The sequence below is a fragment of the Diceros bicornis genome, chromosome 10 (assembly GCF_020826845.1).
Source record: "Diceros bicornis minor isolate mBicDic1 chromosome 10, mDicBic1.mat.cur, whole genome shotgun sequence".
NCBI classification, from domain to species: Eukaryota; Metazoa; Chordata; class Mammalia; order Perissodactyla; family Rhinocerotidae; genus Diceros; species Diceros bicornis.
This window is the reverse complement of record NC_080749.1, coordinates 41849977-41868818: the sequence shown is the minus strand read 5'-3', so window position 1 is coordinate 41868818 and position 18842 is coordinate 41849977. Positions and strand designations below refer to the sequence as shown.

Sequence of the window (18842 nt, the reverse complement as noted above, 5' to 3'; positions counted from 1 at the left end):
CCAGCTTTAAAACAAGGTGAGTTTAACACGAGTTGAGACAAAGGTCATTGTCCTCCCTACGATGATTTTTTCACACTCTGGACCCACTCAGATTTGGGGAACAGTTAGAAAAGGAAAAACATCTACATTTTCTGATATGTGTATTTAACATGCTCTGTGTGTATCTATATAAATGGGTATTTAAAAAACATTTATAGTTTTATTTTAAAGGAACCATAATAAACCCATTACATGGCAACACAACGTATTTTTATGAAATGTGTATTTTTTTATGAAACGAGTATTTTTTCCAAAACTAAAACATATACGTAAGTTGACTGGCATTGTTTCATATTTTTGTAAATCTCTTTTATGTCTGTCTTAAGAGAAGACAGCTACGTTCTCTTACACGTTTCTGCATTCAACTTGTTGCAATATATCGTGTTGGCTGAAGCACTGTATGTGTATATTTTTAACATTTTAAATGCCCTAAATTAGCCAGTCAGCAGTGCATGTATACGTGTACATATGTCTGCCCTTGTGTTTTAAATGCCAAAAGGCAGCCAGCCAGCCAGCTCTGCACCCAAATTTACTTTAAGTCATTGTGGGGAAGAATCTTACCAAATACCAGCAACTCTATTTGCTTGAAGATAATACAGAGTGAGAAATACACGGAAGAGAGTGGGTAAAATATTACTAAATTCACAGACACATGGGTCAGGAGATGACAATTAAATCTTCACTCTGAGAATTACCGACAGCTACCAGAAACAAGTGCTCTATTTAACTACTGCAGTAAGTCTTCTTTCAGTGCGGGAACTGTGAATGACAAGCATTCTTATATGCTCTCAGAGCACTGAAGCTCTATTTTTAAAAATCCTTCACATACTCAAGAACAATTTTAGAATTAGGATTCCATGTGACTATTTTTAAAAGATCACGAGGACAAAAGAACGAATCAAAGGTAAAAAAAAAAAAAAAAAAAAAAAGTGTAAGACAGCAGTGCCACAGGGTAAAAGCAGAACAGGGCAGGAAGAGAGAGACCAAGGAGCGCCGAGAACGAACCTTAAGGAAAGGCTCCACGCGGAAACGGCCTGCCCCCATCGCGAGAGCGCATGCGCGCCAGAAACTGTGGGCTCTCTGGGTTTTCACTCACGGATGGGGTGATGCCAACAGAAGATTGTTACACGTGGTCAAACCAACTGCTATTTCTTGAAATCCTCACTTTTTTTCATTCCTTCGGTGCATCACAGGCTTAGCAACTCAGAAGGTGATTGGCAAAAGCACCGATCCACTGGGCTACAGCTTCTAGGTTCCCAAGAAGGGACCTCCCAGCCCCCACTCACCGAGCTGTGGCCCATGCTGGCGGCCGCTGTCAGCGCCTGCTGAAGGGCTTGGCTCTTCCTCAGTGCCCCCGGCTGGGGAGGCCCCGCCGACCACTCACAGGTCAGCAGGTACCGGAGAATGTCGCCGTGGCCCCTCAGTGCGCTGTGGACCAGTGCGCACTGGCCTTTCTTATCCAAGTGGTCCACCTGGGAGGCAGGAACAGAAGGTCACAGTTTAGTATTACCTCTCCGAGAACAATGGGGCACCACAAATGCCGTGTGCAAACCTCACCCCCCTGCAGAGATAGGTGGGGTTCACATTCCAACGCGTCTTTCTGGAGAGCACCGAATCTTGGCTTAAATTACTTGGTCCTCACGAACGCACCCACCGTTCCAGGCCTCGGGCTCCCTTTGCAGATCTAGCGATCACAGGCACCTGCCTCACTCCCTGTGTCTCTCCAGCAAACGACTGGGAGCTCTAAGCTCTCTGGGGAGGACACGTGATGACACAAACCAAAACCTCAGCCAAAGCCCGATGCTTCCCAACTTCGGTGGCCTGAGTGGAGCATTCTAAATCTGCTGTGATGAGCTATAATTTGGGGGAATAGAGCAGTTCTTTAGTTACTGAGCCAGAGGAGCCAGCAAAAGGGAGGGACCTAGAATACCCATCTCTGAACAAGGAAGGGCAGGAAGGGACTCTGAGTGGCATCTGATTGGGGAAGGAGGCCGCTTGTAGGCAGGCGACCTGGGACAACAGTATGTGAAGTGTGTCCACAAAGGCAGGAAGGCCAGCTAGCTACAAAGCTGGATGTCTCCGAGTGCTGTGTACCACGTAAAAGTCTAAGAGGCAGCAGACAAGGCGTCATTCCCTGTCTAAACCTGGGAATCCTGAGCTAGAAGAAGAGCTCAGGGTCCAGCCTCACCTTGCTTGCAAATTTGGGGGATGCTCTGTACCCCCACCCAGAGGCTTTGCAAGAGCCACCTACATAACCCCCGCCCTCCTCCTACAGAGCTTTCAGCTGGGATTGGGAGGGGCCTGCTAGCCTCGGAAGGAAGCAAAGCCACAATGTGGATGTGGAAATGGAGGCATGGCGACGTGCACTAATGCACCCGCTGGAAGGCTTATCTGCAGTATTTCCCTGCTCCCACAAGCTAAAGTTCCCCCATTCCAAATGCTGTATTTTTAGAGAAAAACCAAAAAGCCTCCCACATTTACTAAAAGCTTAAGGTCTTTTTGTTGAACCTTAAATACCCTAATTAACTATCAAGACAAATAGAGATTTATTCTATTCTTTTTTTTAAGACACACCCCCCCAGACCATGAAGTTCTGATAGTAACCTAAATGGTTTACTGTGAGCTTGGCACTGTTCTTATTTAATCTATTAACATTGATAGTCCTAGAGCCACTTGTTTAACAATATACCGTTACTTCATATTAATGTTAATATATTGATTTATTTAATGTTCACACAACAGCCCTGTGGTAGATACTGGTATTATGCCCATCTTACAGATGAGAAGCCTGAGGCACACAGGCTCAACAACTTGCCCAACGTCCTAGCTGGCAGTTGGAGAAATGAGGATTCTGGTCCGTTTAGCTCCTGCAGCCATGTGCTTAAGCACATGGCTTCTAAGACCCATAGAACTCATTTTATTGTTTTAAAAAAAGACACGAAACAAAATGAGATAAGATGTAGAGATGGGGGCCGGCCCCATGGCCTAGCGGTTAAGTGCGCGCGCTCCGCTGCTGGCGGCCCGGGTTCGCATCCTGGGCGCGCGCCGACGCGCCGCTTCTCCGGCCGTGCTGGGGCCGCGTCCCACGTGCAGCAACTAGAGGTATGTGCAGCTATGACATGCAGCTACCTACTGGGGCTTTAAGGGGAAAAAAATAAATAAATAAAATCTTTAAAAAAAAAAAAAAAGATGTAGAGATGGAAGAAAAAAATCAAACATTTAAAATCTTTTCAACCAATCCATTGCTGTGTTAAATTCTGTGATAAGTTTTAGGTCACCACTTGCAGGCTTTTGAAAGGACAGCCCTACTCATGATGCTGGTGGCCAGGAGTCTCCCTGGTACCCTGCCTCCCCCTGGGCAATAATTAAGCAGAATAAGAACTTATGAGCAAAACACACAGCCCCTCTCTCTCCAAAGCTATACCCTTGAGCACCCACGTCAGACAACATCACACAGCGACCAGCGCCTGCAACTCCACCCTTTCCATTTATGTGGCGATTTCTGTTCATTGCAGTTCAACAAAGTAGAGACTAAAGAGAGACTGGCCCAGCTGATGATAATTCTAGCAAGGATATGATGACACTCCCCACACCCCGCCCATCAGGGGAAGGCTGCTGCTTACCCTCGCCCCCTTCTTGGCCAGCAGACACACCAGCTCCATGTGGCCAGCAGCTGCCGCGTAGCAGAGGGCGGTCATGCCATTTTCTGACATTCCATCCAGGCAGGCGCCAAATTCCAGGAGCAGAGTGACCACTTCCTCGTGGCCGAGGTGAGACTGGACGCACAGGATCGGGGCGTTATTTAACACTTCTGTCCTGTAGTTCACGTTGGCCCCTCCCAAAATCAGGAGACGGCTCACCTGTTGGATAATATCCCCCAACAAGATTAATTTCTCACATCAATGTCAGTCACAACAACATTTGTGGAGAGGGGTAGTATCCTCATTTTAATCCAGTGGTTCTCAAACTCGAGCGTGTATCAGTATTACCTGGGAATGCACTGAAAATGCACATTCTCGGTGGTGGAAATCTAAAATGGCAGAGCTGTTATGGAAAACAGTGAGGAGGTGTTTCAAGATCCAGCAATCCCCCTTCTGAGTATATATCCAAAGGAAATGAAATCAGATCTTGAAGAGATATCTGCACTGCCACGTTCATTGCAGCTCTATTCACAATAGCCAAGGGATGGAAGCAAACGAAAATGTCGATCGACTGATGAATGGATAAACAAAAGTGGTATGTACATACAATGGAATATTATTCAGCCTTTAAAAGGAAGGAAATCCTATCACATGTTACAACATGGATGAAACTTGAGGACATTATGCAAAGTGAAATAAGCCAGTCACAAAAAGACAAATATTGTATGATACCACTCACATGAGGTACCCAGAGTAGCCAAATTCAAAGAGACAGAAAGTGGAACGGTGGTTGCCAGGGGCTGGGAGAAGAGAACAGGAACATGAGAGTTGTTTAATTGAGTACAGAGTTTTAGTTTTACGAGATGAAAAAGTTCTGGAGAGCCATTGCACGATAATGTGAGAGTAAAGATGGGGCCGGCCCAGTGGTGTAGTGGTTAAGTTTTCGTGCTCTGCTTCAGGAGCCCGGGGTTCGCAGGTTCGGATCCTGGGTGTGGACCACAAACCACTTATCAAGCCATGCTGTGGCAGGTGTCCCACATATAAAGTAGAGGAAGATGGGCATGCATGTTAGCCCAGGGCCAATCTTCCTCAGCAAAAATAGGAAGATTGGCAACAGATCTTAGCTCAGGGCTAATCTTCCTGACAAAAAAAAAAAAAGTTAAGATGGTAAATTTTATGTGGTGTTTTTTTTTTTTAACCAAAATTAAAAAAAAAAAATTTTTTTAAAGTCCATTCTCAGGTCCCACCCCTGGATTTCTGTTTCAGTAGGCCTGGAGTGGGGCCTGAGAATGTGCCTTTTTAACAAGTTTCCAGGTGATACTATCTAGGGACCACATTTTGAAAGATCATTGTTTAATCTAAATAAAAATAGAAAATTCATTTTTCTGACAACGAAATAATAATCACAGGATTAAATAATTAACATTGAGATAACAAGCCAAAAGTAACTGCAGATACTCTTTCCTTCACAAAGAAGTGTACCTAAAATAAAAGCAGAACACATGAAAATGTTCATGAGTTCCTGGGATTGTCAGCAGCACAAGACTCCTAGAAAATAATCTGCTTTTCCTACTAATTACAACATCTACCACCCACTAACTCCTTGGATCCAGATATCAGGGGAAGTTTTTTATCCATAGAATTTAAAATAAAATCACTGAATACTTCATGCAAAGTTTAGCTATACTAATATCTTCTTCAAATCTACAGATCATTGAAAAACTGACACTCCTTTAACACCTATTAAGATGCCCACAGCGTTTCTTCAAACAGTTCCCTTCAGTGGTCCCGACCAGCATCACTCACCCCCGACGGACCCTGGCCGGCCCCCAGGGTGCCCACTAGGTGTGAAAACCACAGAGACTGTTCACTTATTTGACTAGAGACACATGGGATCATTAAAAGATACAGAAAGACAACAGGCATATAAAATTCAAAGTATTTCAATATGTGTCCACAAGAGTAGCTGACAGAATATTTACCAACTGACAGATATTTACAAGCTGATAGAAATTAATATTACTAGGTGGTGAGGCCACAACTCAGCACAGTGAGGCAGCATACGGATGCAACACAAGGGTAAAATCTGAGGAGGTCTTGGTTGCTACTGAAGCTTGATTCCCACGTGACCCAGCCCTCCAGTCCCCTCTCTGACCTCCTCTCCCAGCACCCTTCCCCTCACTTCCCCCACTACAGACACGCTGGGTCTAACGCTTGTCCTGCAATGATGGCCAGCAGGCCCCATGTCCTGGCCTTTACTCTTATAGTTCCCTCTGCCAGGAATACCCTTCCCATAGACACAGATGACAAAAGATCACTTCCTTTAGGCCTCTGCTCCGACGCCAGGACACCAGAGGATGCCCCCAAACCATACGGACTACTCCCCCATGCACACACAGGTCCATGCACACACCCACACATCAACTCTAAGCACTCTCCATCCCTTCCACACGCTCCATTTTCCAGCTTAGCCCACTGCACCAGACGCTGGCTGTAAGACAGAAGTTCACAGAGAAGAAAGGCAAACAAAGGCCCTCCACAGACAGGATGGCCCACGCGTCAGATCCTGCCCACCTCTAGGACCTTCTCAAGTGCTGAGAAGGCCCCTTGCGCCAGCACCCACCCCATCATGGTTTGCACCCATCAGAGGGACCATCTTTTAGCCCCACCCAGGGCAGCACCAGCCTCCTGCTGCCAACCAGCACTTGTGTATGGAAAGGCAGAGCACACACGGACTAGAAATCAGAAAAGGTGTCCCTGTCCTAACACTGACATGTAACGCATGACCCTGGGCAAACAATCTAATCCCTGCCGAGCCTGCTCCACAAATCTACATGGGTTCACTCTTAAAAACAACACCAGACTCAAATATGATTCAAAAGTATTTTAAAATTGTAAGTGCTAAACAAAAGTAAGGGTTTTTCAGAAAATTATTTCCCTTGAGTAACTACCATTAGAATGGAAAGAACAGGATAACGCTAGTGAAATTTCATCAAGGCCTACGAAATCGGTTCTTAGAGAGAGAAGTACAGAAGAACCTTAGCAGCTTTTTCAAAACACACATAACATCACTGAGGGGCACATCAGACTCTGGTCACCACAGGACAGGCAGGAATAATTCGTAAATTCCCTGGGTGACTTTGACAGCCAGTTACCCTCTCTCCCATCAATCCCATCTCCTCTTAAGATCCATGAGCCTAAAACAAAAAGACGATGGATTAAATAATCTGAGTTCTCAATCACCCTTAACTACCTTGCTGTATGATTTTCAGAAAATTACTCAACCTCTCTGTGCTTCAGGTGCCTCCTAAGAAAAGAGCAGTATGCCACCCCATTCCACCTGACAGGTACTCTTTGCTAATAATGTTGGAAGGTGTATTTTCAGTACTTTCTTGCTGAATACCTTACAAGACTTTTATCTGGAAGGTATGTGCTCAGGGGCAGAGCTTTCCTAAACATGTCTGTCATCAATTGACACTTCATTTGCTTCTTGGGAAAAACATTTCCCTTGTTGGTGCAATGCTGTGGCAATTTTTATCACTTAATCCCCAATCAGTTTGTGGATCTTCTGCTAGCCCGTGGTTCTTAACTCCACTGCACACTGAAACCACCTGGGAGCTTGAAAGTTTCCAGTGCCCGAGCCCCCGCCCGTGGAGATTCTGACTTGGCTGGGGCACCAAAAGCTCCCGGGTGATTCCAGTTGACAGCCAGGGCTGTAAACACATCAGGTATAAATGCACCTGTGGAGCATGGGCTTGCTCAGCGCCAGGCACCCTTTCAGCTGTGTGATTCAGGGCAAACTACTAACTGCCCTCAGCCTCAGTTTCCTCATCCGAAAAATGGACATACCAGTTCCAATTCACTGGGTTGTTGTGAAGATTAAAAATGAACGTCACACACACACACACACACACCACTTAGCACAGCCCTCAACATCCTGTGGATGCTAAATAAATATTAATTGTTATTGTTACAATCACCTTTCATGGAATCTTTAGAAGGGACAAGAGCCGAGGTACCTGACCCCTGGAAGGCACAGGAGGGCGCTCTGCCCCAGGCACCTGGCGACCTGAAGGTTTGGCACCCCCTCACCCCCAGCTGGGAGACCTCATGCTTATTCGAGGGCAGACATGAGTCACCTGGACCCATCAGAGGCTCATGGAAGGCAGTTCCTCTGAACAACCACCAACAGGCACAACCAGAAGTTCTCAGGTGCCCATAGAGGAGTCTCAGTTTCCAGAAAGTAGGCGAAGTACTAATAAAAATAACTCACTTGACCATGTAATACATGCCAAGTGTTTTTCCAAGAGCTTCAACATCTTGATGGGGTTTCCCATCACTCCATGAGACAGGCTCTTTTGTTACCTCCATTTTACAGGTAAGAACACCGAGGCTCAGAGGGAGTAAGCACGGATTAGCTCTGGGCACACAGCGCATTACTGTCACAGCAGTCCAGCGGCAGAAGCAGCAGCTCCAGCTAAGATTACTCTGCATTCAAGGAAGGGGTTTAAATGGTCCATCCTATACATTTTCTCCCAACTACATGGAAAATTTCCAATCATCACCACCACAGAAGCTCTCCTTGGACAACATCTGGAAATGGCAATATTATTTATAAACTTCTGGATTTAACAAATAAAAAAAACAGAAAGGGGGTTAGGGGGTAGGCCAGGCGACGTGATTGTGAGGAACAGACAAGGCGCTGGCCAGCACGGTCCTAATCCTAAGGTGAGAGTCTTAGTTTTCTCAATCAGTATACTGGAGGTTCGAATCAACACACTGGTTTAAAATGTGTATGCCTATGACCGGATCCCCTGCAAGGGAAGTTAGGCCAAAGCCCATGCCTAACTCCAGTCTCCTCCCCTCCCTGCCTTCCACTGAGAGAAGAATCACAATCTGAATTCTCCCGAGTCTACAGCCTTGAGAAGCCAGTGGCTGGCAGCCAGTCCGATGGGACAGTGTGAGCAAAACAATCAGCTGGACGGGAGCCTGGAGGCAGTGGCGGCAAGGACCCCACAGTGGGCTGGCATGCCCCTGGCCTGGTAAAAGGAGACTACATTGTTAGAAATCACTGGCATGCCACTGAAATTAAAATCCATCCACCAAGCAATCATCCCAGAGCAAGTCACTTCAATTTACCAAAGTGGCAAACTGCAATTATTGCTCAAAATGACATCCATTCCTGTATGACAACATTTAATACTCTCTAAAAAAAGTTCCTTAATTGCATGCATAATTTTAAATTACTGTAATTTGTTCAAGATTCTGTGAAAACCTGTTTTTTTCCTTGCAAGATAAAAGAAACTGAAGGATAATGGAAAGCCTTAAAATTCTATAACCAAGTTATAGAATTTTGAAGATAGTACAGATGTAGGTGACACGAGAGTTCCATAAAACAAAGTAAAGATGAATAACTTAAAATTGCAAGTAAGTTAAAGAGGCAAGTCTATAATCCCAGGAGGGTCAGGCTCACACATAAGAGCCATACCTTTCAATTTATTGTCTTAAAAACTCGTATTCAACAGAATATAATGTTTCCCATTACTTTCCTCCACATTAAAAGAGTAACTCCTGTGCCCATAATTCATTAAGGTAGTATAAACAGATATTGCCATTTTTATTCTTATTTCTTTCTTCCTTGCCATCATTATAGAATTTTAATAATTATGGAGAAGCCAAAAGATATACTTTTAGCTGAAATGGAAGATGAAACAATGTTATTACAGTTACCTCAACTCTAACTTCTGTAAAATTTAAGAAAAACAAAAATTCTCAATACGACTTCTTCATTACGTGAAGCCTAAACTCAGCTGTGCTCTCCACCTTTCTTTTGGAGTAACTCCAGCCAGACAGGAAGAGCTCCCCTCCAAGCAGCAGCTTCCCTGTCCCTCCACCCTACAAAATTGCATGTGGGGTTCAGTCAGGACACAGTGGGTGAAAAGACGTAATGGAGCGGAGCAGAGCACAGGGTTCCCGTGAGGCCTTCTCCAGGTGGGCTCTGCTCCGAGGCGTCCAGCCAAGGGGTGAATAAGACTGAAACCCAATGTGTCCCCTGCCCATCAAGCCTGGAACCCTAACAGGGGGCTGAGTCCACCTGCATGAGGGACCACTCTTTGCAGAGACCCTGTTTGCATCCACCTGGGGGCGGTGGCCTTTCTCTAACCAACACCGAGGCCCTGCATTGGGCAGCAGGGCTCTGGGAGAGCCACACCTGGACTCAGAACACTGCTAGGTCCTTCCTGACCCCCAGGCTCCTCAGTTGGCATCATTACACTCGCCCCTCTAAATATACCAGGGAGGCCGAGGAAGGAGAAAAGGGGGAGAGCACACATCTACCAGACATGGGGAAGTGGTCTGCAAGGCCCAGACCCCCAGACACAGATCCCAGGTGCAAGTATGGGGGTGGGGGACAGTGTGTGGACAGAAGGGGAGGAGAGGAGCGAAGTCCCCTGGGAGTGTCCCCTGCAGTGCCATCTCTGGGGCATGTGGCCCCCTTCCCAGGTGGGTCTGACAAATCAAAGTGAAAAGAAGTGGAAGACAGATGCCTGGGAACTTCCAGGGCTTTGCTTGCCCTTTGCCGCATGACCACGTCACGCCACCCTTGTGCTACTAAGGAAGGAACAGGTGTGATCATTTTCATGGAGGTGACTGAAAGGGAGGACCTCAGAGCTTCTGCAGGCAGCTGAGCATATCAGGGCCTGGAGCTAAAAGGTCTGGGGTCTAGCAGATATGTCAAGCAGGTGAGGAATCCAAAATGCTAAGTCATTTATGACCTCATCTTACTTTGAAAAGATGGTTGTAAGTTGCTATAATGTAAGCCAGTAACTCCCACACTCTTAGTGGGAATTAACCCCTCTTTGTTGCCTTAACCTGATACTCAGTCTCCATGTGTTTTAGATTCTTATACTGCATTAAATGAGTAAAGAAAATCTACCCTAAAACAAAGCTCAGCAGAATATTGTGACATGACAGTCAATGACCAAGAGCGAGGGAGCTCGTGGCTCAGCAGCAGGCCGACCCCAATACACTTCCCAAGGTCACAAACACAGGTACACGAAACCTTTAGTAAGTTTTCCTCTGTGTACCCATCTCTTTGTGTCACTCATCAATGCTTGATTTCCTATGAACCATAAAGAGACAGTCCAGATTAGAAACCCAGGACACTTTAAAAATCAATTTTCCCTGGAAATCTCCCTCTGACCTTTGGCTTCCTTTACGAATTGCTTCCTTATCACTTCTACTCTGAAATAGTCACCACGTGCTCACATAGCAGCCCCGACCACCCGCATCTTCCTATCCAAGCAAAAGGTAAACTTCTAGAAGACAATGGGTAACAGGGCATTCGAGCCTGTGTGATTTATATCAGGGAAAAGCATCATTGGAAGCTCCTCCACCTCCTCTGGCCACCACCCAGTGCAGGGGGAGGGAGGGCAAGACAGCTGGAGGAACAGCAGATGGCACCGGGGCTGGGGGCTCTGGCTGTCCATGCAGAGGGGTCGCTCACCTTCACATTGGGAGTGTAGAGATTCCTGAGAGAAGCGAGGGCAGCAGACAGCCCCTCGGTGCTGTACCCGATCCACAGGGCTTGGAGATGGCTTGAAGAGATCCCCGTCTTCTTACTGAGGCCCTGGAAGCAATCAGAGACAATTGGCCTCAGCGTCTCCTTTCCCACTACAGCTCAGCCTGAAAGTGGGCATGCCCCGGTGGGTTGCAGATACACACGAACGCCTGAAGAAAGCTGTGCCTTGAATGCCTGGACCTGTGAGCCTTCCCTCCCTAAAACCAAGGGTGAAGGAATTAGCCTGCTTTTGCTACATGAACTAACTGTATGCCTGGGGAAAGAGGTGACAAATGAGGAGAAAGTTTCTCTTCATAGAAGTTCTCCAGTAAATTAAAGGAACAATAAATGATAGACTGTCACCATTCTGTAACCCCTAATGAATGAATGAGTCCAGGCAGAAACCAGTAGGGGCTGAAGGCATCACCCCAAGAGAAGCGAGAACAAGTGCTGGGCCTCCTGACACAAGAAACCCCATATAGAGTTATATATATAACTCTAACTATGAAGTAATTGTGACACCTGGGAAAAAAGAAATCAAATCTGAACCTGATTAAGCCTCTAGATACAACTACCAAATGACAGGAAATCCAGAGGAAGGAGGAACATGTTGAACTAGACCACGAGCAATAAGGACGTGATCAGAAAATCTAGGTGGAAGAAAACTATACTGGTCAAGTAACAGGTTCTTTGACAAACAAATAACAAGGAAACAAAAGGGAATGAATGAAGTGGAACTTTTAGAGGAAAAGAAACTTAAAAGAGATTTAGAGGGGGAAAAAGTAAAACTTCAACTGTAGCATTTAGATACACACTTGAGTGATTATAAGTCAGAACAATGGTTACTTTCGGGGAGGAGAGATGGAGTTGAGTTTGGAACGGGCTCATGGAGGGCTCTGAGAGAGCTGGTGAAGCAGTCAAAAATCTCCAAAAGCAAGACCTCAAGATGACAACAACGAAACCCTTCCTCACAGTGGTGTGTCTCACCTTGAAAATGTGCGCCTTCAGGATGTGATGGCCGAGCTCCATGGTCTGCTGGCGGTTCAGCTTGCCCTCTTGTCGAGAGAACATGAATGCCAGAAGAGCGTGTCCATTCCTAGGACAAGAAACACAAAGGCTTGTAACAAAAGACACCTGGTTCCACTGCAGCGTAGGCTCTCAGGTGTGTACATCGCCACACGACACTTGAACTGTTCTCCTGGTGCTTCAAAATGGGTGAAAATCTGCCTCTTCACAAAAGATGGCCAATGTTATTCAAGTCATTTTGAGGGCTTCTTTGGGATTCTCCTCTCTCTGTGGAGTGACCCAGAGAGAAGCCCTAGCACAGGGTAGGAACCACGCACTCTCTGCTCATCATCCATCACTCTTCTCATCGCCTTATTTGATTTATGTCTGTGACAAAAATGTAAACTCCATGAGACTAAGGGCCTTATCTAAGTCACAACACCTATGAAATGCCCATACTTAGTAAATAATCAAATATGTATTTCTTGGATGAATGGATCGATGGATGTACAAATGAACAGATGGAGCAGAACCATCACTGGATCTGGCATTCAGGCCTCCCCTCAGGATGATCACCACTGGGAGTAGACCTAGGCCAAAGGGTAAGACCTTACAATGGGAAAGGAAAAAAGGCCTTGATCATAGCAACAGCTCATGATCAGAAACACCCAGAATTCTAGGCTTGGATGGAACACAAAAGCAAGCTAAGATGTATGAGTGGGCTTGCTATGTCTGGGCACATGGTGGGCATTCAACTGACACCACCAATGAATCCCCACTAACCGTTTCATGAAGGAGCCATCCTAACCATTTTCCCTTCCATGTCTTTAGGACTCATTTTGTCTCCTGTGGACTCCATGCCTCTGTTTAAGCCAATTTTTTTGGAAAAGATGTAAAGGATTGCTTACTCCAACAGCAGTAATTTCTGCACAATGTGAATTACTTTCATTTCTATCAACCTGACTACTTTGAGGCACTATTTTGTGGGGGAAAAGCAGGTAGTTGTAGAGGAAAAGACGTTTCATAAATATTATGAAAAACATTCATTCTTCTAAATGTGTTTTCCAGTAGTTGCTCATCTAGATGACTGAAAGCATGCATCACTTAAACAGTATTTATCTATCCAGATGCATGCCTGTTTCTCAAATAGGTTATAAATCATGTTAGAGATGAGGAAATCAAAGCAGGTGGAGACCAAGAGATTGCTTTTTATACTATGAGGAAAGTCATGACTTTTAAGGCCACACTGCCACTGAGGGTCCCATCCAATGTCTTGTAAGGGTCTGGAGCTCTCCCATGAGCATATACCCTGTGCTCCCTTGCACACGCTCCACCTCCCAGACCTCAAGCTTGGGTTTCCTCTCTCAGATGAGAGCCTCCCAAGCTCCCACCTCTCCTACTCCCTTGCTCCCATGAAAACCACTCTCTGCCACCTTCTAGTGCTCCAGGCCCCCACACCCTCCCTAGTCTCTGTTCATGGGCTGGTCCCAGGGTTCAACCTGGCCCACATCACTCCAGTCAGGGCCACTCTCCTAACCATGGGCTACGCCATCCTCAGTCTCCCAGTCTGCCATGATCCGTGGCCATGCCAACTGTGTCCACAACAAAGACACATTAAGGTAAGTAGAGTACCATGGCTGGCCCTTACGAGGTGATGACCATACACCTTCGGTGTCTGGGCCAAAGGTTTCCAGTGCTCTCAGCTAAGCAAATGGCTTACCATCTCTCTTAGGCGACAATTCACCATGCAATCAATTTCTAGATACCTGTGCTCCTCTATAGCCCATCCACGTCTCCTTCCTCCCCTCCTGGTCTCAGAATCCCATGCCCCTTTCTAAGTCTACCCGCATTCATCAGTCTGTTCATTTCCCAAAGGTCACAGTACATATCAAGCTTTTACTGTGTCAGGTGCAGCAACTAACTGAATTATTTCATTAATCTGCACAATCCTGTGAATCACTATTATGATTCCCAGTTTGTTTACATGAGGAAACAGAGGTCTGTACAGGTTAAGTGATTTGCCCAAGATCAAATGGCTGGTAAATGACTGAGTAGAGATTTGAACTGAAATCTCTCCAATGTGTGTAACATGATTTCTCATTCATTCATTTGTTCATTAACATCCCCCTTATAACCAGCACCATGCTTGATACTGGGGATTCCATGGGGAACAATGCACAGTGCTTCCCTTGAGGTGTTCTCAGTGACTGGAGGAGAAGCATGTAAACAACATGAAATTCAGCCAGAATGGTGCCACGAACAGACTCCATGGGAGTACACAGGAGGCAAGTTGCCCGTACCCCTGCCCCCACCCCCTTGCATGTCCAGTTTCTCCTTCTTTATGGATTATGTTTCCCCACACTGTCTCAAAGGTGTTTCCAATGATGTCCCAATCTCTTGTGACGTTGAAAACAAAACCAAAATCCTTCCCCACACTCAACTCCAAACCTCTCAACCCTTCCACCTCCCATCCCAGGGTGTTCACTCTCTCCCCTTTCACTCCTCACAACCCAATGGAAGGAATCTCCTCAGGATCCAGGACCCGCCTTCTGGACTTGGAAGCCAATGGCTTCCTCTTAATCCTCATCTTCCTTCACCTTTTGGCAGCACTTACATCCTAACCTGCTTCCCGGAAATCCTTCTCTATGCCCCAGAAGTCCAGTGCTCCTTTTCCTCTAACTACACTTCCTCACCAAGTCCTACCACTCCCTCTCCATTAATGATGCCAAACCTTCAACTCCAACTTCTCCAACCTTCATATTCCACCTGCCATCAGAGCCTGTCCACCGAGGGGTTCCACTGACCCCTCAAACTCAAACTGCTGAAAACAAAAACCAACTCCTGCTCTGCAAAACCCGCTCGAAAGCTCTTGCTTTTCTTAACCCTTTCTAAAAGAGCAATGCCACTCCTAAATTTCTGAGGCTTAACACCTTGATGTCATCTACGGCATCTCCTTTTTCTTGACTCTGCCCATAAGGCCAAGCCATGCCCATTTATCCCGTGTCAGGAAGGCCTGTCTCCACCCACTGCGTTCCCAAACCAGGTCCACCAAGTCCCCACTCCTGTCTGTTACAGGGGTCCCCACACTCCGCATTCCAAGGTCCTGTCCACGTAGACTGTCCCTGCTCTAGAACCTTCACAGGTTCTCCAGAGATGACTGAGAAAGGGCCACACTCCCTGGCACATCCTTCTGTTAGCCTTTCCACTCCTCTGCTCCATGACAAAAGCTCCAGCCAAACTAGGTTTGTTGTTGCAGAACACAGCCTGCTCACTCTGCTGCCATGCCTTACACAGCTCCTCCCGTCTGCAAGAGCCTCGTTCCACCTATTAAAATCCTATCCAGTCATTCCTCAAGTCAAGGACATTTGGAAAAGAAAGCAGATGGGAGACTGTTCTAGATTTTAGAGTTTCTATGCAACCTAAAGAATAGATGGATCCAGGAAAAATCGACGGCTCCAAGCATCACAGAGAGACATTATGATGTTATTTGCCTCCCTGATGGAAGTACTCACTACCACCTATTAAATATCCTTGCAAAAAAATTTTTAAAATAAAATAAAATATGATCAAGCCTCTAGATTTAACAACCAATTTATAAGAAATAGAGGTGACGGACAAACACATTAAAAACCACCACGAGAACGCAACCAGCAAAATTATGGGAAACTATACAGGACAAACTACCTGCTTGCTCTCTCTAAACAAACAAATTGCAAGGAAAAAGCAAAAAGAGAAAGACGAGGGAATCTACAGATTAAAAGAGACACAATAAAATGCATTTTATGTATCTTATCTGGATCCTGAGTCAAACACACTAAAAAAACAGACAGAAGTGGAGAAATTTGAGCACAGCTAAATGTGTGATGATATTGATGAATCAGTATTAATATTTTAAGTGTGGTAATGGTATTGTGGTTAAGTATGAAAATGTCTTCTTTTTTTGTGGTGCGTAATCAATTATTTAGGATAAAACATCATATCTGCAATTTATTTCAGTAAAAAATAACAGATGTAACAAATATTGCAAAATGTGAATCATGTTCAACTCCAGGCGATGTGAATGAAGACTCTGAGCAACTTTACTCTTTAACTTTATAATTCTGCTCCTGGAATTCTAACCTAAGGAATAATCAAAACCAGAAAGGAAAGAAGGGAGGGAGGAGGAGGGGGAAGGAGGAAGGGAGAGGCAGAGCCTCTTAAGCATGTCTATCCTATAACAGCCACCGTCACACAGTGAGGAGATACTCTTATTCTTTTTACAGGTAAGGCACTAAGCTGAGAGAATTAAAATAATTTGTGCACAGGAATTACACAAAGTACTGTTGGAAACAGAATTTTAATCCAGATCTTGCTCAATCTCTATTCTACTGTTTTCCTGTAAGGCATCAAGATATTCACAATAGGTTTTTATGTTTATAAGTAACCCCAAAACAACTTAAAGGCCCCACAATAAGGGTATGGTGTACCCTTTTATAAGTAACCCCAAAACAACTTAAAGGCCCCACAATAAGGGTAAGGGTATCAATTGCCTACTAGGAAGTTTGCACAGTCATGAAAAATGACACACTACTAAGATTTCCAAATAGCCTGCTAAAGTGTCCGTGATGTGTGAAGCAAAAAAGCAGGATGGGAATTTTAATATAGAAAAGATGATTTGGAGAATGTTTAAAATGCATGGAAAGAGGCAGAAATAAGAAGTGAAGTGTCATTGCCACTGGGTGTTGGATTTTTTTTTTCTTCTTGTCTATAATTGGGGCAAAATGACAACTACTAATTGCGATGGGAAGAGAAATGCTACCCATCTTTCAAGGCCCAATCCAAATGTGACCACATACATGAAACACATTCCAGAAATGGTCTCCCCAGGTGGAAGCTTCTCTCTCTTTCCTGAAGTCCCACGTGCAGGGGGCTCCCTCCCAGCACCATCACTTCCTGACTCACCTGCCCTCCTGTGTGGGAAGCCCTGGAGATCTGGACCCTTGTCCCAGGAATCTCTGTATCTGCCACACTACTCTGCACATAATGGATCCACAAAAACTCTTGCTGAACTGAATCCAGTAGCATCCTCCCAACATGGTTCTATATATTGTCTGTCTGCTGAATGAAGTTCAAGAACTATAGGGGTCTTGGCTAAATGCTGACTTGCACAGTCCTGAGAATAGCACCTCCTTACCCTTTGCACCCTAGGTGCCTCTCTTGCCTCAGCCCTGGCCCTGCCCCGAGTAAATCCCCACGCCTGCTTATAGGAACTCATCAGTGCTGAGGTGTCTGTGATTGCAACCTATTAGTCACCCCACTCTCAGCTCTGCCCCAGCTGCATAACATTCCTGCCACCTACCACCCAACTGGAGTGAAGATCAACTGTGACTACAGTCTACCTGCTTCTGCTTCAAACCCCAGTTAACTAACCTACACCCTCCTGTTGTAGGCTTTCACCTTGTTTCTATGTCTCTACAAACTCAACCACAGCCCACCTTCCTAGAAAACGATCTGACTTTTCCTAGAAAATAATCTGATTTGGCTAAATACATCACAGCACACATTTCACCTAGTTATTACAGTCTGGCTAAATAACCTAGGAGTTACAATTTATTGTCCCAAACCAGGTTCAAAAGATAACAAATTTTTAGCCCAGCGCCACCTAAGAAAACAACATTATCCGCAACATGAAACAATGGCTAGACTTATGGGGTCAATGTTAAGTCAATATTCACGGGGAGGAAGGTAGTGTGTGGCTCACGATGCTTATTCACCTCTTCATTTCTGGACCCCAGCATCTGATCAAATGCCCAATCCAGCCCAAAGGGGACAGTTTAGCACCTTGCCAGACCTGTTACAGAATCAGAAGCAATTCTGACTCACAGACAGCAGAAGCCATTCAAGACAGCAACGATGCAGGCCAGGGCCAGGGCCAGGCAACAGTGGTTGACATGAACATATGCTAATCTGAAAGCACCCACACCCTCAAATTCCTCGACCTCTCACTCTGACTAGCACCAGGCCACACGACACGCAGACTTACCACCCACCTCCTTCCCCGGGGCAGTGAGGAGAACTGCATCCTGGTCTGGCGCTGCTGTAAATCCTCAGTGGAATCTTCAACTCCCTGGAAGCAGCTGCCCCACTACCATCTCATAAATGGGCATCTGAGATCTGAGCCTCCATCCTCTCAACCCCAAATCCCAGTCTGTTACACGGAGCTGAACCACAAATACAAAATGAGGCAGCCAGAAGCGATTGCTATGCTCCCCTCTAGGCCCACAGGCACATCTGATCCCTGGGACAAGATACTACATGCTAAAGAGGTGGCAGGGGAGTGGCGGTGCTCAGGGTCCAAGACAGTCCACAGACCCCCACTGAAGACTTTGAGCAGGGAACAGCCTCTACAGAAGCCTGCTGTCCCTGGAGCTGACATCACACTTTCCCACACGCAACCCCCGTGAAAGGGCACAGGGGTCTAGAAGAGAACAGACAGCAAAGAAATCTCACCCAGGCATTGCCTAGCTTTTTTCATCCAAATGTCCTGAGGAGTCCTAAAATTCTAGCAATTAAATGAAGGAAGCTTTTGTTTAGTAGCAGACAGAATTTTCCATTGCCCC

General features: G+C 45.8%; 1 protein-coding gene across 11 annotated transcripts in view; it reads right to left on the bottom strand.

Annotated features, from left to right (window-relative positions):
* The window catches only part of TANC1 (tetratricopeptide repeat, ankyrin repeat and coiled-coil containing 1), a 230894-nt gene that overhangs the window by 28277 nt on the left and 183775 nt on the right, over positions 1 to 18842 (bottom strand). For all 11 annotated transcript variants that reach the window (XM_058549031.1, XM_058549030.1, XM_058549027.1 and 8 more), the window contains 4 exons: positions 12226 to 12334; positions 11185 to 11307; positions 3663 to 3899; positions 1326 to 1511 (listed from right to left, as the gene is read on the bottom strand). In XM_058549031.1, coding sequence (XP_058405014.1) covers positions 1326 to 1511; positions 3663 to 3899; positions 11185 to 11307; positions 12226 to 12334 — 655 coding nt within the window. The remainder of the gene's footprint in view (positions 1 to 1325; positions 1512 to 3662; positions 3900 to 11184; positions 11308 to 12225; positions 12335 to 18842) is intronic.